Genomic DNA, 26,035 nt, shown 5'->3' on the forward strand with positions numbered 1-26,035 from the left:
CTCTCCCACTTCTTCTCTTCGTCTCCGGCTCTCCCAGCACCGCCTCTTTTCCCCTCTCCCGGCTTTCGTTACTTTCTTCATGTGTCCTCTTTGCTCCTCGAGCTCCTCCGCGTCGAGAAATAAGGAGGGATCAATCATTCATGGCTCCCTGTTCGCTCTTACATCAGACGACTGTGATTCAGCCTCAGCCTCAACAGCTGCTATTGAAGTAACTATTTGCTCTTACAGTGCAGGTACATCCGCACACAGGCGGGTTTCTAAATATAGCAAATGACCTCAAAAAGCAGGCACGCCCTTGAATTGTGCACAACACACACACACACACACACACATTTATATACACTTCCTGTGCTTTTATCCATTATTTACACCTCCTGCTTTTGCAGTGACATAACAGCATGAAACTTTGATCTGTGTTCTCTTAAACCGTCAGCACAACTAACATCTTCTCCCCGTCTCCCCTTCCTCTCTTCCTCCTCCTCAAGCTCTCTCTGCCTCCCACCGCCCTCCATGCTTACCCACCTCCCTGCATCCTTCCCCTTCCCACTGTTTGCCTCTGTAGGAGTCTCGTCTCTCCTCCCAGCTTCCCCGAGCCGTCGTCCTCAGCTCCACGTCTCTGCCTCTCTCTCTCTCTCTTTTTTTTTTCTTCCCCACTCTTTCCGCTCTCTACTTCTCTGCCTCCAGACTCCTCGTATTATATCTTTCTTATCCCCTTAATCCTCATTCCTCCCCTCTCACATACTCCCTCAGCAAGTTGCTTTCAATGCTACCCGCTCATCCATATCTGAATGAGTTTCATTTCCAAGTGCTTTGACATGTTTGTGCAACTTTCTCCCAGCCAGTGAATATACATAGAGTGTGTGCAGCGCAGTAAGCAGACAGGCTGTTGTACAGTGCATAAAGAGACAACAGCGTATTGATTTTAAAGCAGGGTTGTGTGTCCATTCAGAAGCAAACTTAACGTATGCTTTTATCGCACTAATTGCAGTCTAATTGCATAGCGAACATGAATAGTGCTGTTCTACACATCTCTTCTCCTCAGTCTCTCACTCGCTCTTAGCGGCTTAGTGGCCAGTCGTGCGATCCTGTGGTGAAGCTTAACAGCTCCCAGGTGGGAATGTGTGTAACAGCATGCACGTATGTTCGGGTTTCGCCATCATCCCTGCACCGAGGTGAAGGTTGAAGTTATCCCTCGCCCTCTCTGCTTTTCCGCTCCAGATGCCCCGTGTTCAAGCCTGCAGGGCCTGCTGTCCGGCCTGCTCCCCGATGCCCAGATCTCCGCCTCCTCCAGCAGGGATATGGTGTGGAGTCCAGGGACTGCCCGTCTGGTGGCCAGTCGATCCGGCTGGTTCCCCGCGCCTGCACAGCCCCTGGCTGGAGAGGAGTGGCTTCAGGTATGAGAGGATTTTTGACATTTGTCTGCCTTTTGCAGATTGTGTTTTCTTCTTACGTGTTCCAAGATGCAATACATCATGAATGAATCTGAACATTTAATGACAAATATTAAAAATTAAAAGCAGAGTAGCCTGCGTGGATCCCAGGAGAGTTGCACAGATTACAGCTGCAGGATAAAAGATAAATAAATGCATCTGCTGGTACCTGTAGTGCATTTTATATTATGTGTCATATTTAATATTAAATGTGCATGTCGTTTTTATATACACAGCAAGTAATGCCTTGAAATTCCAGCTTCCACATGTTGCCATACCAGCCCCCAGAGGCAAACAAGCTAAAACAAGAAGCACAGCTGCAATTAAACATCACCATGTTGTTCCGCGTAAAGCACATTAATCACCGCGCACTTATCTAAACGTACCCTCCACAGGTGGACCTCGGTGTGCCCAAGACGGTGCGCGGAGTGATCACCCAGGGAGCACGGGGAGGAGACGCAGGGAGCGGGGCGACCACAGATAACCGGGCGTTTGTCAGGAAGTACAAAGTGGCGCACAGCCTGAACGCGAAAGAGTGGAATTTCATCATGGACACGAAGACCAGCCTGCCCAAGGTGCGTGAGGGAGGAAGACTGATGGAGAAATTGTGTGTTTTTGTGTCGTTGTGCGGAGATGACATTGCACTTTTCTATTTGTGACAGATCTTTGAGGGGAACACACACTATGACACTCCAGAGCTGCGTCATTTCGAGGAGACGGTGGCCCAGTACGTCCGGCTCTATCCAGAGAGGTGGTCTCCAGCAGGGATCGGGATGAGAGTGGAGATACTGGGCTGTGACCTTCCAGGTAGGACACCGTGCCGTTGCTTAAATATGAGTGGGAATCGTTTTCTATATGATAATTTGCTGCCTGCTCCATTCCTTGCTGAATTACTCGCCCCGCTCTCTAATGAACTCAAGTGATCTAACCAGAACTGAATGGACCTTGAGGAAGGTGGTTCACCAGAAAAGTGAGGCTCCCATTAGATATGCATGAGAGTCATTAGAGTCTGCCAGAGGTGAAAAGAGACACGCAGAGCTGGCAGGGAAAAGGGACAGTGAAAGCACAGTGAAACCTCGAACCTGTGCTGTGATTTTGAGTTTGTGTCCGGGGATTGTTTCACCTGGAAAACACGAGTTTTTCTCTGTGTATCCTCCTATACAACAAGTGCTCATCCGCGGAGAGTGGACAGGCTTCGCTTTAAAGGAATGTGTCCCTAGAGAGAGAGAGAGAGAGTGAGAGAGCATTGGTGTGTTCACTTTTCCAGCCTGGTCTGTTATCCAGATGTGAGGTAGTGCTGGAGAAACACACACGTTCACCGGCGCTCGCACACATATGGACTCTCACTGTTTACCACTCCCTCTGTGCCTGAACAGGATGGCCGGGCGCTTACATACAAGCACAGATCCACATATATGTACACACACACACACACACACACACACACACACAGAATGTGTACAGTCCAGACCGAACATTCACACACCCACGCACGCTCACGAGTGAGGCTACGCCTTCATCGAGATGATTTATGTGTGCCTGTGTGAGTGTTTGTGCGCTTGTGTAAGTACTGATGAAGTGCAGATGAAATATTAAAGAAGAGCACATCATCGTTATTGCTTTTACTACTTGTCCAGGCAGAGTTGCACATTCAGAGACATAAGGGAGGTCCACCTGCCTTTACAGCATCGGTTCTGTGTTGGTGGCCACAGATATGTAAGAGATGTCAGAGACAATACTGTAATTTAGTATAAAAAGAGTATAAAAACATGGACGTAGTCTTCGTGAGGTTGCCTTTTGCTCGAATACCTGGGATCTAGTCTAGAAACATGCCGTGCCACACAGGAAACCATGTGTTCTGCATTAAGTGTTCGATCAACAAGTGACCTGCGGGAAGAAACACGACCTAACAATAACCCCGTAGATGGAAACAAAAGAACCACAGGGTCATCAGGGATTAACACTTTTCTCCAGTTGTGATTTTGAGTGTGTTTTTTCGGGGGAAATGTAGCACAAAAAGAAAAAAGAAAGAAAAAAAGCTGCTGTCGAGGGTCACACATTGTTCACAAGCCTCCAAAAACTCAGCAGGAATAGCGGACTACTGCCGGCATCCTGTAAATCATTCACTTCCTCTTACACCCAGACTTCGTTCTGTTCCGTCTTCATTTGAGTCGTTTCTTTTCATTTCTCTGATTCAGTGAATATATTTTTTTTTTGGTGCAGTTTGAATATAGCAACAGCTACCACAATGAGGCAGAATAAGCTTGCTCGACTCGTTCCTACACATGGTTGCAGTTCTTTCTTTTCCCACCCTGAGGCCCAGTGCGTGGGTCCGTAAATGTTTTTGTTCTTTTTTTTTTTTTCATTACCATGCATCCTCTCCTGTTCCTCCCCCTCCTCCTCCTCCTCCTCCTCCTTCTCCTCCTCCTGCTGTTACTCATCACTCGCACCTCTTTTCCATGCTCACCGCTGTTGGTCCCGACTCCTGTTTCCCCTTGTTGACGCACAGCTGTCTCACACACACATCCTCTTTTTTTTCTAATGTACGTGCTCTGAAAATGAAACATTTATGAGCTCGGGAAGGAAATTTTTTAGAGACTGATCTGAAAAGGAGAAAAAAAAGGGGGGGAAAGAAAAATAGCAAAATAGCATCTTTTCCTTTTTCCGGGAAAGGATCATTTTGGTGCACACACACACACACACACACACATGCACATACACACCTGTAATGTAAAGCTCAGGTGTCATACCGGCTCCTTCAAAATAGTCCTGTGCTTATTTTAGCTGTTCGTATAAGCGCTTTATGTCACCGTCTTCATCCCATCCTCTTGGAAAGCTTCTGTGTGTGTGTGCGTGTGTGTGTGTGTGTGTGTGTGTCTAAATCTTGATCTGAGCACTTAACCCCACCCAACAGAATATCAAACAATGGCTTCTTGTCTTTCCCAGCATGCTCTTTTGGGGTGTGTGTGTGTGAACGTACGTGCATGCACACCCATTCATCAGTGCGTGTGTGTGTGTGTGTGTGTGTGTGTGTGTGTGTGTGTGTGCTTAGGACTGCCAAGTAGAGATTTACAGAAAGGCTTTCTACATAATTGAAGATTTTTCTCTCTCTCTCTCTCTCTCTCCTCGCTGACATATTGCTGAGTCAGCTTCTCTGGGAGTGAGCGATGTCTTTCTGTGCAGAGAGGGTCGGCCCTCGCCACCCTCCTGTGTGTTTTTGGCGTCTGTGTGTGTGTGTGTGTGTGTGTCGAGAAAAAACAAACGTGCAAGAGCATTTATCCGTGTGCGTATTCATATGCACGAGTGTGCATCTCCATTATCTATGCCAGCAGTTCCCCCGGGTCCAGTTCTAAGTGTTGGTGTCTCATCCCGTGCATGATGATGACTTGCATCATCACCTGCAGCAGTAGACACATTATGTAAGACAACACTCCGCTGCGGAGGGACTTTTCCTGCATTACAAGGCCCTCTGCTGCGCATGCCTGTGCACACACGGGCTCCCCTGCGAAATAGTCCTCACACACATCAAGGACAGGGCTCTGGGGCGAGGTAGGCGGGTCACATACGTTCCTCACACGTTCTCGCTCTGTCTCGCATAAACATACACACCCACGCAAGTCTGTCCCATTCCCATTGCCCCCCCCAACACTCCTGTCACACCCTGGAAAGGTCAGCACATTTACACTGTGACAAGGCCTGACCTTTGAAAGCATGGAGTGCTCCGGAGCTGGGTTAGAATCTTAATGGACTTGTGTTTATGTGTGTTTAGTTGTATCCACATGTGGGAGTGCGTGCGCGCCGGCGTCCAGGTTAATGCGCAGGAGCTGGGTTTATTTTAACACCTTAACTTGAGGACTTAAAGGTCGGACTGGAAGAAAAAGGCAAAAAGCAAACACAAAGCGAGCATAGAATACGGAGGGGAACGAGAGATGGTTTTGCATTTGAAACTCGGTGGGGGAGAAGAGGGTCGCTTTCCTCGCCTTACCTTCCCGGTGGGCCTGCATCGATAAGAGTCTCATTAGGTAGTTAATGACAGGCATAAAGGACGTGACATTAACGCTGGGTTAATGTCAGAAGCCATCACTCGCTGTGGCCAGCTCTTTCATGTCTGCAATTTCTCCAGCTGGGGCGCCGTCGTGCTCATTTCCACAGGAAGTTCCTTTAAGCGGATCAATTGTGTATCACGCTGCGTTTGTTGCCCCGTAGTGTCTTTCATAGTGTTTAAATGATGCCGGTAGTCATGCAGAAAGACCAGTAGGAGGCTCAGCAACAGGCGTTCAGTCAGAGTGTAGTGTGGGGATGAAGCCGTGTGACTCTTTTTTTTCGGGAATGTTTGTGTGCATGGGTTTCTTTTCCAACAGAGAAAGATCACCAGGCATCCGAGCCTCAGAGCTGTTTGGATCGGCTCAAATGAGACATGTCAGGGACAGCAGTATGAAATATGACGTTCATTACGTACCCATTTAAGTGGTCATTAATGTTCCTAAATAAGAAAACGAAGCCGGAGTCATATATCTGGAGCTAAAAAAAAAAAATTATAAATGATCTAGCGTGGTGAAATGTGACAAAACAAGTCACTGTGTAAACATGTGTTGTTTATGGCTTTTTGCAATAGTTATATAGACAGTTTACACAGTTTATTCACATGATGAATTTGGATCTTTTGCTCGAGACGTGACCTTAATCTCCAAGTAAACTCCCACAACACATCAGGGTCGACCCATCTGCTACTAATAACGCAACGCTTTCTCCCACTTTGCATTCCAGCCGCCGCCTGCTCAACATGTGTCTGTTTGTGCGCACATCTGACGCCTTTTAATGAGCAAACCGTTGGCTTATTTGCGCCTCTCGTGCATTATTTGTCTTTCTTCGTGATACGCTCGTGTTTAAATCAATGTTAAGGGTAGAAAGAAAAGCGTACAGTTCACATCGTGTTGGTTCTCCCTTCTTCTGAGCAAGCATGAGTTATAGAGTGAGGATAACACACACGGCAGTGTGTGTGTGTGTGTGTGTGTGTGTGCTCTGTATCAGCCAGTGAGTCGTCCCAGAGCGTGAACATCCCGTCCAAGGTCGAGGGGAGTTTGTTAGACACATCCATCCATCAGCTTTAGTGTGTGTGACTCCGCATCTGCGTGTGTATTAGCAACGTGAACATGTGTGCATGTGTGTGTGTGTGTGTGCATATTTGAGTCGGCGTGTATGTTTGACGCCCAAGCACCCAGACACAACATGACCGGGGTCCTCTGGAGGCCTTATGGCTATCTGTGCCTGCCTCTGCCTGTCTCTCCACGCTGGGTGGGATCTCCAGACGAAAGATAGGGTTAGTTTCAGACAATGACCTCATACTCCCAATGATGACATGCACTTTAATTCACCCTTAATATGCAGGACACTGTTTATGTGCTGAATTATGGTTTAGAAATGACTCCAAATAGCAGTTTAATGCTTCGGTTTCCTGTTTAAAACAAGAGATTGTTCACTTAGTTATGGTGAAAAATTTGAAAACTCAAAACATTTTTCCTCTGGGTTTCATGCCAGACAATTTCTTGGCCCTGGACCAGTTGCTAGGCAACCAGTACACACTTCACAAAATGATTAGTCCCGGCCAAGAAATAGTCCGGTACAAAACTTATTTGGTTTCCATTTGAATTAATCAAGCAAGATATAACACATAAATTAGGGAGTTTTAGACGGTGGTGTCAGGTGAAATTTTCACATTCATATTTATGTTTGTCTAACTTTTAAGGAAGCAAAACAAAAATGAGACTCATGACTCATTGGAGAGTCATTAAAGGTATATACAGACACTTCCACTGCCTTTGTTCCTTATCACTTCCTTCCACGTCTGTATTTCCTGGCCCTGCCTCACGTAGGAGGCATTCCGAGTTACCCTTAAATAAACGCCGGCTGATTAATGTGTCCTCTTTACTGTAATCCAATGTCTGAGGGTTGTGTCATACAACCACCTTTGACCCCCCGCGTTGTGTTGTGTTTGTGTCTGTAGAAACCACCACGCCGGCTGACACCGCCACGCCAACTCTTCCTGCCGACACCGAAGCCACCACAGTCCCGATTATGACCACAGGTGAGACCAAGCATTTTACACGAAAGTGAAAGAAATACTGGATTAATATTTGAATGCTTCTTTATCTGATATGATTCCTCACCTTCTGTGCCCTTTGGCTCTCGCTCTTCCTTCCTCTTACCTCCTCCAGTCGCCACCTCGCCTCCGTCAGACAGCGTGTGTGACTTTGACCACGGCCTGTGTGGGTGGACGCATGACCCCAACGCACCTCTCCTCTGGTCCCTGCACAGCCACGGTGAGTCTCCTCATCAGTCATGTGAAGATTCTGCATGACTTACCACTGTTGTCTGCTTAGCGGAACGACTCAGCGCTGCTTCAGTTCAGTCCGTCTGATGGACAGTGACCTGCAGGGGTTGTTTTTTAGTTCTGGATGCTTTTACAAAACAATGCAGTTAGCAGCTCAGGTTGACATCTCCAACTTTATTTTGGTGGCTGTATCAGCTTCTGTCAACTGCAGGGCTTTAATGTATGCAGCTGCACGGAGAATTTCATTTGGGCACAGAGCACAAATGCATTTAGTTTATTTTATCAACTTCAGTGGGTCTAGACAAGACAGTGTTTTTTTGTTTTTTTTTATAATTAAATGGAGTCATTCTCCCTGTGCATCTTCATTGACTCCCTTTTTCAATTTGATTAAAATAATTCCTTAAATTGAAACCGGTCTAATTTAGCGGCGGCGTTGTCTGCCGGCCGGCGATGCTCTTTTCCGAGCGAATGAGGATGAAAATGGATTGAGGGAATCAGAGAGGGGAAAGACACGCCGGCGTCCACGTGACACGTGTGACATGCAGCAGCTCCTCGCCCGTCAAAACATGCAACGTCTCTCACAGGAAGGGGTTAAGACCCAGTAGCTCCAATTAAGTTCTGAGCAGGAGATTCCAAAGACGAGCGGTTATTCCCAGACGTCCGTTGCTGCCCCTCCATTACCTCAGGCACATCCCACATGACGCTGTGGAGACTTCCATCTACTCAGACGCTCCTTGAAGAAATAATTATTCATTTTCTCTTCATACATACTCACGGATCAAAAGTGCAGCTTTTGGCGTGTTATTAAAAGCTAGAGAAGATGTCTCCTGCTGGTTTTAGGGAGGGATTTTTTTCCAGACCTAACTATTTATTATTTTTCATAGACTGTTATCTAAACCTTGTTTTTAGAATTCACTGGTTTTGAGGCGTGCAAGATTCAGCTCCAGCTCCAGCTCCAGCTGGAGAGAATTAAAGGCGCCCTGTCCCGTCCCCTCCCCCTCTTTTTGGTCAGATTTGTGACATCACCTGGGTCATGTTCAGGAGGGCAACTGATCTCACGGCAAAAAAAAAAAAATGCAGAAACGTTCCTGAAGCATGACCCCCCCATCTTTGACAGGGGGGGGGGGCTTCAAAGCGGCATCTTTCATCACAGACCCGCATTGGAAAAGGGTTGCTTAGATTAGTCAGGTTGTGGCTTTCATGTATGGTGTATCATTTCCAGCCGTTTTGACACACCACGCCGGCCTTTGATTTTCCTGCACATGTCAGAGGTCAGAAATCCCAGCCAATGCAGGATCATTATTTCACTGCTATCGAGTCACAGTTTAATCCTCTATGGAGTTCATTTTTCTCACGTGACCCAGAAACCATGATCTCTTCACCCCCTTACCTTTGCCATGAAACCGGTAATTAGGCACAGAGGTTGAATTAGCCACTGTCTACTGTATTATTTGGCTTTATACTAAAAGCGTACTAACTAGGCTTCATAGATTGAATCCTTGTTTGCTTCTCGCTGCAGGACACCACTGTGAAATGGATTAATAATGCTGTGTTGTACTGTGTACGGAGAGGCAGTCTCGATTATGAGCTGTCTGGCGAACAAGAGGCGCAACAATGGGGGGTTCGCTGCAAGACGCCTCGCTTCGACACAAGTCTACGGCGCCCACGTTAGGATGAGTGATAAAATGCCTCGGTGACGGAGTCACAAATATGTTTCGGTGTCTCCAGGCGCGTACACAATATGTACACGAAAAACACACACACACACTCATTCCAAGGCTGCAATGGGCCAAGGGACATACTGTCACACACACTGTCTGAAGTGTCACACACAGGCGAGTCTGGGCGTATGGCGGGCAGAGGGGAGCTGTCAAGTCGGAGGAAGATTTGTCCCTCCAGATACTGCTTGTCGGATCTGCTGGAAAGGCGCACACACACACCCACACACAGCGAAAGGTTACGGACCCAGTCACTCAATAGCCTGAGCGTGGCTGCGCTAAAAACATACACTGTGACTGGATGGCGCTGCAAGGTGCTTTGGATGAAAAGCAGATGTTGTGTTAAAAGACAAACCTTGTGTTGTTACCTGGAGACAAAAACTAAAACACATACACACATATATATATATATATTCTGGAAAATACAAGAATTTTTCCTTGCTTGTAAGACAGATAGGCACGCAGTAGCACCGACACACACACACACACTCCCACACACAGTTGTTCACGATAAAGCAGGTGATTTAATCTGCAGATTGTTGATACTGGACTTTTTCCCACAGGGTCCACTTAAGAAATCCTTCACCAGACGCCTCTTTGAGTCACTCTCTCACACATTTATGGGCATTACACTTACACACACACACACACACACATACATACTGTAGGCTCTCACAATGGAATTCATGTCGGCATCCAATTTACTAACTAAACATCCTCTGGTGTAAACAAATGGAGCGGCATGCGTTTTGTTGGACTTTTCCGTTGTTTAAGTCATTTACCTGGAAGCCAATGGAGAGAAATAGGTCCCAAGGGTCTTGGCTGGAGTTCTGGTAGCGCTCCATGCACTGAATGACGCTCACGCCGGACCTATTCTTCCGTGGGTGTTTATATTTGTCATATCCCCATTGTTTGCTAAAACTATTGTGCAGCCTTGTTAACAGCTCGTGATTAGTTTCTTTTCTGTTCGAGAGTGGAATGGAGATATCTTTAACTGTGTGAAAACACATGTGTACATGTGCAAACAGTGATGATTAATGGTTATAATTGTTCGACTGTACACACACACACTCTGTGCATGTGCCCCACAAACTCATTCCCGCAGCATCACTTTACAGTGGGTATCAGAAGTCTACACGGTCGGTCAAATTTCTGAGTTTTTACTGCCTCCGGGGCTGAAATGAAAATCCATTAAATCTTTTTTTTCACTTTCATTTGACTGTAGCAACCAGCAAACTCAAGGTTAAAACAAAGCGCCGCTCATTTCTGCTAGTGTGTTAAAAAATACTAAAGCAGTTGAGTTGCATATTGTTGCTCTGAAATCATGAGTTTATCTAATTAGGTTGCGAAACTCAGACCAAAGTTCAGAGGATCTGCAGCACATGTGGATTCTCTGTTTTCATTCTTCTGTCTCTCTCATTCCTCTCCAGAGCTCAACAGCTATCTGTACATGGACGCCAGCCTGAAGAGGGAGCAGCAGCGAGCCCGCCTCGTGAGCCCCGTGGTGGCGGCCGACACCGGGCCCCTCTGCCTCCTCTTCTCGTACCAGCTGTCAGGGGAGGCGCAGGGCCACCTGAAGGTCCTGCTGCGGGACGCCCACAATGAGGAGACCGACTTGTGGACGCTGAAAGACGATCAGGGCCCCGTCTGGAAGGAGGGTCGCACCATTCTGCCTCGCTCCCCTAAAGACTTCCAGGTAGTAATAAACCCTTTTTTTTATTTAGGTGAAATAAAGATTGGAATGATCTTTATTGTTATGAAAAATGACTTCTGGCAAATACCAGTGAGCTATATTAAAGTATGTCTGCTTGATAAATAGGTATCTGGGTCAGAACTTTTATTATGTGTCTCCCCAGAAAGAGAAATGTGTCTTTATCAGAGTTTGAGAAATACAATCATCAGAGCATCACTTTCAACCTCTCTGTCACCGTAGGCCAGGTTTGAAATCAGAAGGAGCTAAAGTAAGCCAGATCGTCTCTGATGGCTTGTGTGATTGTTTGGGGACAGCGGTGCATTTGTCAGAGACATCACAAGCAGTTAGTGTTCTCATAAAAAAGTCAGCTGAAGACGCTCGCAGAGGAGGGTGGAGGGGCTTGATTGCAAGTGTTGAGTGCAACTTTGAAATCACAGGCGCCATATTAAGTTTTAATCTTCGTTCTCCTCCTCCCACTTGTCCCCGTTCTCAATTTGCTTCCACCCTCGCCTTCATCCTGTCTCCGTCTTCCTCTTCCTCATCCTCCTCTTCCTCTCGCCCCCCCCCTCCCTCCTCCTCCCCCCTTTTTTTGGCTGTGGTAGGTCGTGATGGAGGGTTTCTTTGTGCACGGCACCAGAGGACACATCTGGATCGACAACATCCACATGAGCTCCAGCATCCCTCTGAAAGAGTGTACACGTAAGTGACACACACACACGCACACACACACACACACACACACACACACACACACACACACTCAGTCCATCCAAACATTTTTTTGTTTTTTCTTTTTTGCCAAAATCTTTGGCATCCAGAAGAATATTGGAAAAACACACACACATTCAGCTCCCTCTCATCCGCTGTCGACTCATCTCCATCTCCATCTCCATCACTCTTCTGTTTCCCTTCTACCTCCCCCACTTTTAGCCTTAAGGTCCTTGAACAGCGACACTCACAAAGTGATAAACTCCCCCTCCGCCTCCTCCACCTCCTCCTCCTTCTCCCATCCCAGTTTCGGAGACAGCCTCTCCTCCATAGAGCCCCACCAAATACAGAGATGAAAGGAGGAAAGAGAGGGAGGGACAGCGTTTATTCCTCCGCTCAAAAAAAAAAAGAAAAGAAAAGGAGAATAGGAAAACTAGGCCATAAACGCCCCGTGGGCCCCCGCGATGCTAATCTATGTTTCATTAGATTTCTCTTCTTCTGGTTCTCTCCTTTTCCCTCCATCCCTCCTGCGCTCGCTCCTCTGTCGTATTTGTAAACAGAGCTTTTTCCCGAGCCGTCAAAGGGAATTACTAGACAGGCTGTTTCCCAAGCAAGTTTCCGGGTGCCTGGTGTGAGCCGAGCAGCCGGCACAGCCTCCTTAATCTGGCCCGAGCAGGGGCTTTAGAGAGGGTCTTAAACAGATCAGAGACCGAGCTGGGGGTCCAGAGCCAAAAACCTGCCGTCATCACTTCTGACTGACGTCCAGTGTTGCTTTGGAGCTGGACCACAGTGGGGAACTAGAAGTGTGTTAAGCGTCCCTAACACTTGTGTTTTTGTGTCTTCTTTTGGCCTCCTTGTGTTTGCGTTCATCAGTCATTTCCGCGCGTGTGTGTGTCATGAGAGTCTTGAGATTGTAAGGATGACATCCCAGCCCCCTCCTGCCTCCACGCTGCTGTGTTTTCCTCCTTCCCTCTCCTTCTTCGCCACTCCCAAAGCATTCTGGGATGTTGCTTATCACCCAACGCAGTTGAGTTTTTCGCAGTGTGTTGGCGTTCCCGCCAAAAGACACCAGCTCCCAAGTCGGTTTCCGTCTTTCTTTTTATTTCACCCGACCCCCCCCGTCCGACACACAAATAGACATACGCCACATAACACACACTAAAAAACACACACACCAGTTCTTTGTGTTTGCATTCCAGGCAATCATAGTGACGGTTCTGCACTGTGCATTCGCAGCAAGCCAAAAAAGCCCTCCTGCCCGACCCGGTTTAACTGGGCGCCGCAGATAAACAACTTGAAATGCGTGAACTTTGTGAACACACACACACACACACACTCTCAGCACATCTCAAATTCCCAACTCACACAATGCACACTGTTTGAAATTGCATTCGAGCAAAGGAGCCGAGTAAATGCCATAACTCATGTGAGTTATCTGAGGAATTAACTTAAATTTCCTCAGGAGGAGTTTGATAGTCTTTTGGCATTTGTGTGACATTTGGCTGACTTTTCCCTCGTATTTAAAGTTATCTAACACTTCCCTCTCTCTCCCTCTCTCCTTCTCTTTCTTTCTCCTCCCGTCCATCTTTGTCCCCCCTGACTCTTTCTCTGTCCTCGCAGAACCCTTCGCAGCGTTTTCTCCTGAAAACTCAGGTGAGTTTGACTTTTGGTATGACGTCACTTCCTCTCCGGTCTTGCTTCCTGCCCGTTGGTATGCACTAGCCTGGGGGGGTTTTTTTGCTTGGTGGCACTAAATAATCAGCCCTGAACCACGTCGTCCGTCGACAACACGGAGGCTGCTGCAGCTGCGAGATCCCTGATTAATTCAAGCGCATTCATTTTTAAAACATCGCATCATCAGCAGCATGTAGACATCGCCAAACAAACCTCCTCACTAAAATAGCGAATTTTCTCAAACCCTAGTTGGAAAACAGATTTCGGTAATGTGTTGCTGTGCATTAGTTTTACTTTGTCAGTCTCGGTGGAAACAAAGGATTAGTCTCAAAAGAGTAATCTCTGGGTGCAAGGCAAGCGGAATCAAGCGCACCTCATGGAGTCAGATATTTGAAAAGAGCTACATGTTCTCGGCTGCCTGACGCAGCCTGAAGGGTTTTAAATAACTGTCTGCCTCATGAAAAATATTTAGAGCATCCTGGGGGACTCTATGAGATTGATGTTAGTGTTTTGGCATCTCATAATGTCTTCCAATAAGATAAGAGCTTGGCGGTTTCAATGTGATGTGTGTGCACTTCTTCGGCTTTTCCTACTCCTACACACACACACACACACACTCGCCCGGAGTCTCTAACCCTTGACAAACATGCACAAACACACACATTAATATCACCGCACACATACACGCCAGGGTCCCCAGTGAAAAGCAATCAGATAGAGTGACTGAGCAGCGGCAAGCTCGTGTGTCTCGCTCTCCTCTCCCTAACTCAGCTCTGTCTAATGAGTGTGTGCAGTGTGAAGTAGCAGGAGCACGCACCATTTCCCTCTGTAATTATGTGACACGGTCCAAAAATCAGGATGTATTCAGCTCTGCTTCACTTTCCCTAGTTCAATTTGACATTCTCCCGGTCTTGAAACTCTCCACATCAAGTTTCAGCGGTACATGTGGGCTTTATTTTTTAGTTTGTCAATGTCCTTGGGGGTTTGTTTTTGCATAGCAGACTTGGATAGTCGAGTAGCGGCTTCTTGGAAGGTGGGTAGTTGGTTCTTACCAAGAATTTGAGATGGGGGGTTCAAGCCAGGGGCGGCAGTGTAGAGGATCCGTGGAGATAGTCTCCAAGGAGACAGAGCTTGGCTTGAGGAGGAGAGGACTGGCCAGGAGGCTGATGCAAGAGAAAAAAAAAAAGGAAAGAGAAAAACCAAGAACAGAGAACAGGATAAATTATGTACTCAAAACAAATCTGCCAGTCCGAGCCAGCTAAATAACAAATCCCAATCCAGCGTCGGCTCAGAGAGAGAGAGAGCTCTGGAACATTGGATTCCCATGTGGGGTCCGACCGATTCTTGCATGGTTCTGAGACTTTATCAGGGGGCTGTTCGTGACTTCCTGTGCCAGTGCGAAACAGGAAAAGGATGCTCCTTAATTCAAATGTGTGTGGGTGCTTTTTATAACTAATTATTTTGGCTTTCGTTTCACACCAAGTCATTTCATTGGAGCTTTTTTTTTTTTGAAAAAAAATTAATTGCATTGCATCTGATCGGATCATCCATTGGATTGATTTCAAACCAAATCTCTCGATGGTCTTGGTGTGAAAACTTGTAGTCCAACTGCTACCCGAGCTACATGAGAGAAATGGATGCATTTTATTTTTTTTGGCCTTGGAGATTTATTTTAATTTTTGCAACTGGCATGCTTGTGCATGCTCACATGAGGTGCACGCCTGCTGTTCATATGATGAAGACCAATAGGGCTAGAAAATAGAGAATTTAAATGTAGTGCCACTCCTCTCTTTTCCCGCTGGCCAATTACTCTGTATCTCTCCACCAGGGGGAGGCGTTCCTGTGCCTCCCTTGCCCATCCACTGGTATTACATTATGGCCGCCGGGGGCGCCCTCCTTCTCCTGGCGGTGGCCATCTTGGTCAGGGCCCTCTGTTGCTGCCGACAACACCTGGCCACCAAGAAGAGCCAGCTGTCAGTGGCCTATCACAGCTCCTCGCAGTGCTTCCAGTATTCAAACTGGTCCTCCAGTATGGCCGCCCCAGGGGTGGAGCCAGTCCTGACAGTGAGGTTGGACAGCCGGGACCGACACCGTACCCTCTGCTGAAAAAAAAAAAAAGAAGCACTTAGCTGCGTTGTGTTTGGCAGAGCAGGACGCCAACTTGTGATGTCAGTGGTGGTGTGTGTCGTGATGCCGCAAGATTGACACTCGACGAACCCCCCCCCCCTCCCTCATTTAGTTTACAGTTGCAAAGGGTGATGAAGACACAGACATCGTCCTAAACTGCCAAGTGAAAATTTTTGCAAAGAAACACTGTGCTCTCTCTCTCTCTGTCTCCAACGGATGGAGCTCCGGTTGCTGTTTTCTTCTTTGTTCCATAAAGGAGTTTTGTTGTTGACATTTCACACTATGCTGCTCCTGATGAGAGGACTGAAGTCTGACTAAGTTATTTATGTGAACGGCTTGTTTCGGACCATTGAGTGCCGTCTGGCTCCTCATAACCCCAACGGTCCTCCCGAAATGACCCCAGCATGGACGTACACACAGACATGTGTGGGCTGGGGAGAGGGATTGAGGAGGGGGGGGGCGGAGGTCGAGCTGGTTCTGCTGCGGGAGCCAGCCGGAGCTGCCAAACCACGGGCTAAAACAAGACCCCCGAGACCCCTAAGGAGCTCTGCAGTGCTGAGAGAGAGAGAGAGGGGAGAAAACTGTTAGGCTGAGAGGTGTTCAATGTGCTAGAAATGATCTGGCAAGCCCCAGAAAATAAAGCTCTTGGTATCTCTGTAATAACAACACGAGATAGCTGTGATATGAGTGGTACCAACAGTGAGGGTGTTATAAAATCCTCCCATTGTCCTTTTCAACAGAGCATGTGCACATTTAAAACAAAGGAATGCAAATCCATCATACTTTAAGTCCTGCATCGCAAATGGAGATAACTAGCTCGTTTGATTGAACGTCTTGTCTTCTCCTGATAAAGGCGTCAGTCAATGATGGATGCAGCCGTCTTCAGTGTTTAGTGTTTCATCTTGATTCTCTGACGTAATAAAGCACGTTGTTCCACTCCCATTTATGCTCCACACCACCCACTCCCGTTGTTCACCATGTCTTTGAGCTGCCCAGATGAAAGCCACGCTGAGCCAAGCCTTGTTGTGTTTTCAGTGGGAATATGTGCTTGTTGTTTTTAGGGTTGTAAATAGACACAGCTGTCTGCCATCATCACTTCTTTGGTGATTTATACTCCTACAAATCCCACAATGCCGCCGGACCAGCTGGAAGCCATAAGTGCAGTGTTTTGCTGTATATGTGCACCCTTGAGAGGGATCCAAGACATTATGAAAACCAGAGCAGAGCTGCGACTATTGTTGGTTCTCCCTTTAGTGCCATACGACGCCGTGAATGGCTATTAACATAAAATAAGACACCTCTTACTAATATTTAACATATCTGGGATCTAAAAGCCTTTTTTGTTGTGAAATCCCTCACTGATAGACTGAGATGGACAAATTGGCACCAATTGGTCTCTCGTCAGTCGGCACAGAGGTGAAGCGAGATAACCTTGGATTAAATGAAATCGAGGTCTTCGCTCTGTGGCTTAACGGGCCGCGTTACCGTGATCTGTCCCACCAGCAAATATCCATCACCCCCTCGCCCACAGCTCGGCAGAATGCACCTCGATTTGTTCCCACAATTTTGTCTCCAGAGTCTGGGAAAAAAAAGCGTGTTTTTTGGCACGCTCTCACTATGTGCTCTTAAATCAACCTGGGGAGGAGGGATTGGACACCCTTACTGGTCCATCTCAACACCGTTACGCTCCAAGCCTCTAATAGTTGTAATTAGTTAATGGACAGATAACATTTATTAAGGCTGCGGTAAGCACTTTTCCCTCCCATCTACCGCACCTCCGTCGCCCAATCCGCTGCCAAATTCAGTCGCCCTGGAAACAGCATTAATAACGCCATTGGCCATCAAAGATCCAGACGTGTGCCTTTGCCAAGCAGTTACTCCCACTCCTGCACGCTTGCCAAGAGCGGCAAGCGCAAACACACACACTCACACACACATAGACGCAAAAAAGTGAAAAGAATTTAAAGTACACTCGGCTAAAGTGCTGCAGCCGTCACTAGTTTCGCCACACGTGTAATCTTCCAATTCAGGCACTCACATACGCATCAATTTTCACGTCTCACCACCTGGCAGTGCTGCGAGTTTCACAGAATGGAAAGAGACTGTCACAAGCACGACTTAAATGTTGCCATTAGTTGTTGTTTTTTGTTGTTGTTGTTGTTGTTGTTTTCTTTAATCATCTTACACACCACTCTTAAACTTGACCGTAACGGTGTCAATGATTTTAATGGTGTTAACGATGGGCCGATGTTAATTACTTGATGATGACATGTTTGCAATCTTTATTCACGCGGAATGAACAGTCTTATACCATCAGTATGCTATGTGATGACTGTGTGTTTGACAGGAATGTATCATAATGACCTTTCTCTATTAATAAAGTCATATTTTTCTATTATTCCGAGACTTTTGTGTGTGTTTGGATGCCCAAATCTCTAAAAAATGATCAGAATTGGCAGCAGTTATGATATCTGAAAGAGTATGTGTGATATTTGCTTGATGCTTAAAGATGGTGTTTCCTGTGCTTCTCCCTGACAGTTAAGAGACCCACTGAATTTGGGGATGGGCGACTTTTCAGTGGCAGAGATCCGCTAGGTGGAGGTAAGGCACGAAGATCTCACGATAACACCTTTTTGGTGACCGTCAAAGTCATTACCCCTTTTTTTAGTCAGTCTCTCTCTTCGCTTTACATTTCTTTTGGTCTTTGTCTTTGCTATATATTTTGGTTTTTATATCATCTCCCAACAACAGCAACAACACATTCATGGAACCTATTTTTGGACGACATACTGATGATTTTCTCGTCTGCTTTGCCACTTTCCCGTCACAGTTTTACGCGTGCCTGAGTGGAACACTGCATCCCCGTCGTCCGAGCCTCCGGTGACCCGTGTCTCAGAGAAGGACAACTCATGGTTGTACACCCTTGACCCCATCCTGGTCACCATCATCGTCATGAGCTCCTTGGGCGTCCTGCTCGGGGCGGTCTGCGCCGGCCTCCTCCTGTACTGCACCTGCTCCTACAGCGGCCTGTCGTCACGCTCCTCCACCACCCTGGAGAACTACAACTTCGAACTGTACGACGGGCTCAAGCACAAGGTCAAACTGAACCAACAGCGCTGCTGCACCGAGGCGTGAGGAGGAAAAAACGTGAAAGGACGACTAAAAAACCAGAGCGAGAGATGCAGCCATTTTGTGAAAAACCTCTCACTATTTTCTTCATTTCCTCCAGTTCACTTTAGTGTCAGTTTACTTTCTCTGTGGCGCTGATCCCCAGGCACATGGACGAACAAGAAAAAGCCACTTTTTAGCTCAAACGAGACCTCCTGCTTGGAAGACGTGGCAAAAAAAAAAAAAGTCCAGTGTTGGTTTTTGTGGTGAAAGAACCAATGAGAGAAAGGACTGGGGCTAACCCAGAATGGATTGTTCCATTGCGGGGATGTTAGGCCTCAAAAAATAAATATCTACACATATCAATTTCAGATTCCTGCTCCACCAAAAGAGAAGTGTTTATACGCATCATAAATTTGTAAGAGGTCTCGTTTGGAAACTGGATCCTGTAAGCTACACATATGAGTCAGAACACATTGTGTTGGAAAGGTGGTAGGTTAGGAACGTGCTTAGAAAGCGTCATTTTTGATCACATGTGAACACAGTGGCCTAGATCTTAGCTCCTTTTGTGTGGCCCGTTGGCTCTTTTTGTTCCGTCGTAGACTCTGCTACCTATCAGCCTCAGTTCTCCTCTTAGTTCCTGACAGTCTGTGGTATTTTTAGTCACTGACGTCCACCAAGCTTGTCTTTCGGTCACTCTCTTTCTGTTTAATGTTTTCGTTCTGGCCTATTGCCAGTCTGTGATGGCAGATAAGTAGGGGGGGGGTAAAAAGAAAGTGTATGTGTGTAGAGGTGGGTTGGGGGGGGGCATTTTAACACATTCTTTTAACGGCAGAGAGAGTTATTGTTAGATTTAGTTGTCGGAGACTGTTGTTACTGGTTCCTGTCAAAGAGAAGGTCATGTTTACATTGTGGTTAATGGTAAAAGGTCAAGGATCTTTGGTCGGTGCAACCTATGGATTGCTGGTAAGAGCAGAGACTGAAAACCACTGAAGAAAGAGAAACAAAGAGTGAGACTGACAGAGCACTAAAATCCCCCGCCTCTCTCTTTCTCACACTCGGGGCCGATGTTCTCCCTGTGCTTTCGCAAGGACAAGAAAACAAATGGGATCAAAAAAAAAAAGCGAACGCACAGCCAGAAACAGCTCTTCTCAATCGACTGACTGTGTGCCCGGACGCACAGCAAGCCTTAAAAAGCAAAACTGTTCACGGAAATGTTGAAGAAAAAGGAACGTCGAGGCGACAGCAAGCCAAGGGAGGAGGTATCATCTCTCTCTCTTTGTACATGCGGACCTCAAAAGCCATGATTTAAAGGACCTACCACTACCCCCCCACCACCACCCTCAACTCCCTCCCTCCAAACTCAAACACAGATCACGCCACCCCCCCACCTCAACCTACTGGATAATTGCAGCCTATTTTGAAGTTTTTTTGTTTTCTTTATGTCAAGGTGGGCATACTTGGGGTCGGTTTCTGAACCAATCAGAAAGGGAACGGACTCAGAAGCCATGAGATGGAGAGGGCGAGAGCACATGCGCACACACACTCCACTTGTATATACAGATGTGTATACAGAACGACGGATACACACCCTCTCATGCTTAGAAACACATGAAGACGCTAAGAGACACTAAAAACGAAGGGAACAATGCTGCTGAGAGGCCTGAGCTACATATTTGAGACCCACATTACGTACACATGCACTCAACATTTCATCCCATTTACCGTCACCATGCACACACACACACACACACACACACACACATAAATACGAGCCGTCCCTCTCCTCTGAGGCCCGTTTTCTCTGGACCCCCACTGACTCTCTTCAAAGTGCCTTGGAGCCTCGGGGATCCAGCTTGCCTTTGGAGCCAGTATCAGATACAGTAATTTGACACTGACAGTGACAGTCAAGGCGCCCCCTTCTGCCTGGGAGGACCAAACAAACGTTTAAATAAAAAGAAAAGGAGAAAAAAAAAAGGACAGGATCCTCCAATCCTCCCCCCTTTCGCACTGCTCGGACTGCTGTTGTTGTTGTTTTAAAGGGGTCTTTGTACAGAAATGCTCTTTTTATGATTGTTATTATAATTATTGTTATGATTATTTAATAAAGGATTTATACCATACTGAGGAACAAAAAGCTGTGATGCATTTCGATCATGTGTAAAAGAAGAGATGCAGCGTTTTCTTCCTGCTGCTGACATTCCTTCAAATTTTAAACACTTCCTGTCCAATTACCCGCAAACTCTGGAGGATTCAGAGTCAAACTTTCACTTTTAATTGCGAAAAAGAATACACACGGGCTATCACACACTCACAAACTCATGTTCCCGCTCCCTTACTCTGTCACACATACATACATAATGCTGTGTTGTCAGCCTGCTACACTTGGCCTCTAATCTCCCCATGATGTCCCATTAGTGTGGACCTCTGGTGGCCCTCATTTAGGAGCTTCAACATCAAAGCTTTGAAGTGCCCGCCGTCTCTCACACACACACACACACACTCACAAAGTACACATGCAATTACTCTGCCTCTCTTTTATACTGGCTTGCTTTCCCACACACGGTTCCGTTTATCCACATAAGCTTTCCTCACCTAAATGCAAACCCTGTTAGCAAACACAGAGCAGAGTTTCAGATCCAGGATCTGATATCTTTGACTCTTTTGGGGTCTTCTGGACGCCACTAAGCAGGGGGGCCGGGCCTTGTGGTGGCTGACATGAAAGATTAATGAGAGTGCTGAAGTTAATGTTTCATTTCTTAGCTTGTCCTTAAATGTGTTTTTCCTTACTGTAATAGACTGTCATCGTAGTTTATTCATTACAGCAACGTTTAACACAACTTTTGAGTTGATATGAAATGGAGCCTGTAGCTCAGGTACCGCATTATGAGCCATACAAAGCAGAACGACACATGTCGTCGCTGCACACCAGCGATGGCGGCGGCTGTTAGCACGCTCCGGTCCGTGACATAGCGGGCCAATTACCGCCTCTGAAAAAAAACACAGACAATCCCCTAGTCTGCCGGAGGAGTGCGATGCCATCTGCTCGCAGGTTTGATTGATCCCGGCAGAACAGTCACGACCACATCACAAGAATGAACGCCGACAGGAAATTACCAAAGGAGCCAGAATGTCATTGTTCCATACCGCCTCTTGTTTTCACAGCCAAATTATTCTTAATTTTTTTTTCTCCCTAGGAGTGTGTGTGTTACCCAAATGTTGTTTTTCTAGGTTTTTATCAGTCTGTAAAGGCACACCGCAGGGGCCCTTTCCTTCTAGCCGTCAGATCAGAGGGTTCTTTTGCCTCTGAAGCCGAGGCGGCCTTCAAAGAAAAAGCTCTGGCACCCTGTAAGTCGATAGGCCAGATTGCGAAGGGAGCCGAATTGAGGGTCGCGCTACAGGAAGTGACTGAAACACACAGCTAATTAATCTGGGGATTATGTAATCAAGATGGGGCAGACAGAAAACACGTTAGTCATCGCAGTCAGGGAGGAAACTTTGTTTGCTTTTCTAACTTAATCACTTCCTTTGTATTACTGCACAGAGGCTCCTTACATCCTACCATGGTGACGAGTGGGCGTATCAAGGTACGTTGGTTTGTGATATAGTCATGCCGAATATTAATAAAATAGAATTATACCATCCCAGGAGAGGTTCAGAAATTCTAAAATCCTCCATATCCTCCTCCTCGCACCTTCAGTGACAGTCTGAAAAAGAGGAGCACCTGGAGACTAAACCAAACATCTCTTTCAAGAGCATCCAAAGTGCTGTCACAAAGTGCAGAGGCACACATGCACACGCAGAGACTGACAGCTTACATGTTTCATGCACGCACACGCACCACCAACGCGCACCCACATCCCAATGGTCTTCCCGGGAAGGGGGCCCAGATAATCTTGTCGGGCCTGCCAGCGGTTCAAAGCACCTATATGGGTCAGAGTGGGGAGGGTGTGTGTGTGTGTGAAGAGGATAGAAAAGGGTCTCTGTGGCAACTTGCCTGCCAATGACGACAGACCCAATGACAACAAATGCCAAAGTCTTGTATAAACAGCAGGCAGACCATCACTTTCCTTCCTCCGTGACATTATCATCTTCCCACCACCAGAGGATTCTGCCTCTGAAAACAAATACACGGAGGAAATGATTGGAATGAGAAAAGCTCCATTCAGAGCTGCAAACTAGGCCAGCACAGAGGAAATTAACTTGATAAAAGGATACTGAGGATGATTTGATGCTTTTTGGATGCTACTAGACTGAACCTAATGTCTCATGCTGGGATTTCTCAGCAGCAATGTTTGGGTCCAGAACGCTGGACTTGATTTAACGGAAGCATCTCGTGCATTTCCTCATAGCTGAACTTTTGTTTGTGGACGCGCAGCGTGACCATCGGTCCTATGTGGTAGGCCACCTGTTCGCTCCACTTGGGGCGGGTGTGTTTACAGTCACGGTTGCCCTATATAGAGCAAGAAACTTGTTATCGGGCATGGTGGGAGGCCTCTCTCAGTGGGTCCGAACCATCTGTCTGGAGTGTTTGTGGTTGAGTTTGAGTGAAGGTGTTCGAGTGTTTGACGTCAGAGACCAGAATGGTGAAGGCTACACCAATTTAGCATTGTGTTTCTATAACGCTGTCCAAAAAAATTTAAGAAAACGGACATTATTACTTGTGAATGGCTGGTGCATACAGTGAACTGTACTGAATTGTTACAGAACTGACCCATTCAAATGATATAAGGCTTAAAGTTATGCATAATTAAGAGCCTGGCCGCTTTGATTGACAGGTAGGTGCAATCATAAGTGTCCGATTTAGCCAGATTGTGATGACCAGAGCCACCACACTGGGCTTCTGTGGCCAATGTCATGGAGACGACCCAACACCTGTAATAGTAATCATCCCTGCCTGCAAGAGCTCTGGACAAACTGCCAATCCTCTCTGGATCCTAGTTCTACCCACGGTAAGTCTATACTGCACGCTTGTATGAAGCTAGTTTACTTTTGCATCAGGTTAGTTACATCTGTCCTACACCTGTTTGTCTGTCTCGGCATCATTCAACTGTCTGCCTGCCCATCTCGCCATCCACCAACTCCAGCCAGCTTTCGTGCCTGGCATTCCCTCTGCCAAGCCTCAACCCAGATTTCTTCTGCCTCTCCCCAGCCAGCCACATCTTTCCATTCCTGCTGGTATACTTCATAAAACACCTGTTTTTTTTACCTACCCTGCCTCTCCTGGGTCTACATCTGGGTTCCTCGCATGCAAATAAACCTTTTCTAATAACCTGTTCCCGTTTGTCGTGCACATCCAGTCAGCAATTACGTCTTCAAAGTGGTATTTAGGAGGAAAGCGTGATCATTTGACTAACTGATGACTGTGTAAGTTTGAACGCAACCCAATTCTGAAAGCAGATCAAATAAGTTATGAAACATTAATCAATATGAACTCTTGAACCTGAGAAAAAAAGAGCTAAAAATATGTCTGTCAATCAGCTGTTGAGTCAAAGCGAGCTGCTCGTTGCAGCAGTCATACTTGACAGGTTGTCAGGATTTGAACGTTCCTGGACAAAACATCTTAAAGCTTCTGTAATAATCTGCTCGACGCTGGCGCCGTAGACAACTCTGTACTCCCAATCTGTCAAATGATTTTCGGCGGAGTTGAGCTGCTAAGCCTGTTATTATTTGAACAAGCGTGTCGATAATAGAGCGAAAAAACAAAGTTGTATTTCATGAAAAGTGGCGATCAATTAACAATGACAAAAGCATCGCGCTTTCAAGAATGCAGCTGGGGCAGATTTCAGAAACAAGCAAATAAACAGCTGCGCTCGACGTGATTCACTCTCGCTGTCATTAAAGAGGGAGAGAGGAAGAAAATAAGAAATAGAAAGTCATCCGAATGCCTGAGAGTCTGCTGGGCGAGGCTGGTACCCAAGTTTAGCATGTGGAGTAATTGAAATGGCCTTCTCATAAGTTTCTCTTCAAATTAGAGCTTTTTCATTATGTATTCCATTGAGGCGATAATCAAATTCAATTGCACTTTGAGACCCATCTGTTCCTAAATAATTGACGATTCTACCCTTCAAAAAAAAAAAAAAAAAACAACCTCCCGAGTCTTCCTTCGCTCCGCACATAAATCTCCTCATCTGAATCAAATTAGCTTCCCAAGTAACGTGTGTTTATGAAGCGGCTTTTGTAAGAACGCCTGCCACATTTCCACTTTGATGAAGTTGGACACTGCAGACTGATGTTGGCAGAAATAAAAAGGTAAAATGTAAAAGCACGGAATGGGTTTTTGATGATTGCCTTTCTATAATAAATGTCCTAAAGTGAAATTTTAAATCTAGGGATGTCAGTGGTGGTGCGGTGGTTAGCACTGTCACCTCGCAGCAAGAACAGTCTGTGTTTGAACCCACCAGGCGGCCGGGACCTTCCTGCGTGGGTTCTCTCCGGGTACTTCGGCTTCCTAAAGGTAAATTGGTGACTCCATCAAAATATAGATCTTTAAGGCACCGTGAATAGTGCACCAGAGAACTGTATCCAAAAATGATTGAAGGAACTTCTTTCAGCATTTTAAATTCAAATTATTTATGGGTACGTTGAAAAACAAAGAGCACATAAGATAGCATTAATTCATGCTTAATAATTATAATATTTGTCTTTGTAGTTTCCACAATCAGCCAGCCTATTGAGAGGTTTGGTTTTATGAATCATTTTTTTGATATAATCCTTTAAGTAATCTTTAAACAAATAGGTAAAATAGGAGAATTTGCTGCATTTCTGACTAAATTTTTATACATTTAATTCTGGTTCTTGTATTTCAAGATGTCTACTTGGGAATTGGGAAATTGTTAGTGATTAATAGTGAAAATAATCCTTGAGTTACTCTAATTTAATGCCTTTACCCGGCATCAAACCAACTCCAAAAGAACATCTAATAAAAATGAAAAGTTTATGAACAACCGTCTCCTGAATAAAGAGGTTCTTCAACTGGTGATGGTCCTTTGTAGAACTAGAGAGCCTTTTGAAGAACCATTTATAATTTTTCTGTGTGTATAAAGGCTTCTTCCTTGTATTTATCCACTCTGATTTTCATTATGGCATGAAATTGCAGATGTCAGTCTGTGACTTTCTTGTTGTTCTTCATGAACTGATCATAAGCAGCCTAAGCCGTGAGGAAAAGTGATGTGGCAGAGGGAGATTACATGTGGAAGTGAAGCCTCAAGTGAGGAGAGCTCTCTCTGTGTTTGCTTAATGTGGG

The 26,035-nt window shown here is 46.2% G+C and overlaps 1 protein-coding gene across 2 annotated transcripts in view; it reads left to right on the plus strand.

Annotated features, from left to right (window-relative positions):
* nrp2a (neuropilin 2a) overlaps positions 1 to 20,766 on the plus strand; it is a 57,061-nt gene extending 36,295 nt beyond the window's left edge. Inside the window, exons 9-18 of one of the 2 annotated variants that reach the window (XM_010750227.3) lie at positions 1,219 to 1,394; positions 1,826 to 2,005; positions 2,093 to 2,237; positions 7,435 to 7,515; positions 7,646 to 7,750; positions 10,910 to 11,175; positions 11,775 to 11,871; positions 13,501 to 13,533; positions 18,220 to 18,282; positions 18,512 to 20,766. In XM_010750227.3, the coding sequence (XP_010748529.2) occupies positions 1,219 to 1,394; positions 1,826 to 2,005; positions 2,093 to 2,237; positions 7,435 to 7,515; positions 7,646 to 7,750; positions 10,910 to 11,175; positions 11,775 to 11,871; positions 13,501 to 13,533; positions 18,220 to 18,282; positions 18,512 to 18,816 (1,451 nt within the window). In that variant the 3' untranslated portion in view covers positions 18,817 to 20,766. Of the gene's footprint in view, positions 1 to 1,218; positions 1,395 to 1,825; positions 2,006 to 2,092; positions 2,238 to 7,434; positions 7,516 to 7,645; positions 7,751 to 10,909; positions 11,176 to 11,774; positions 11,872 to 13,500; positions 13,534 to 15,382; positions 18,080 to 18,219; positions 18,283 to 18,511 lie in introns of those variants that run through there. The other variant, XM_019272741.2, reaches the window with a different exon arrangement.
* The last annotated feature ends 5,269 nt before the right edge of the window (positions 20,767 to 26,035 follow it).

The sequence above is a fragment of the Larimichthys crocea genome, chromosome XIX (genome assembly GCF_000972845.2).
Source record: "Larimichthys crocea isolate SSNF chromosome XIX, L_crocea_2.0, whole genome shotgun sequence".
Lineage (NCBI taxonomy): Eukaryota > Metazoa > Chordata > Actinopteri > Sciaenidae > Larimichthys > Larimichthys crocea.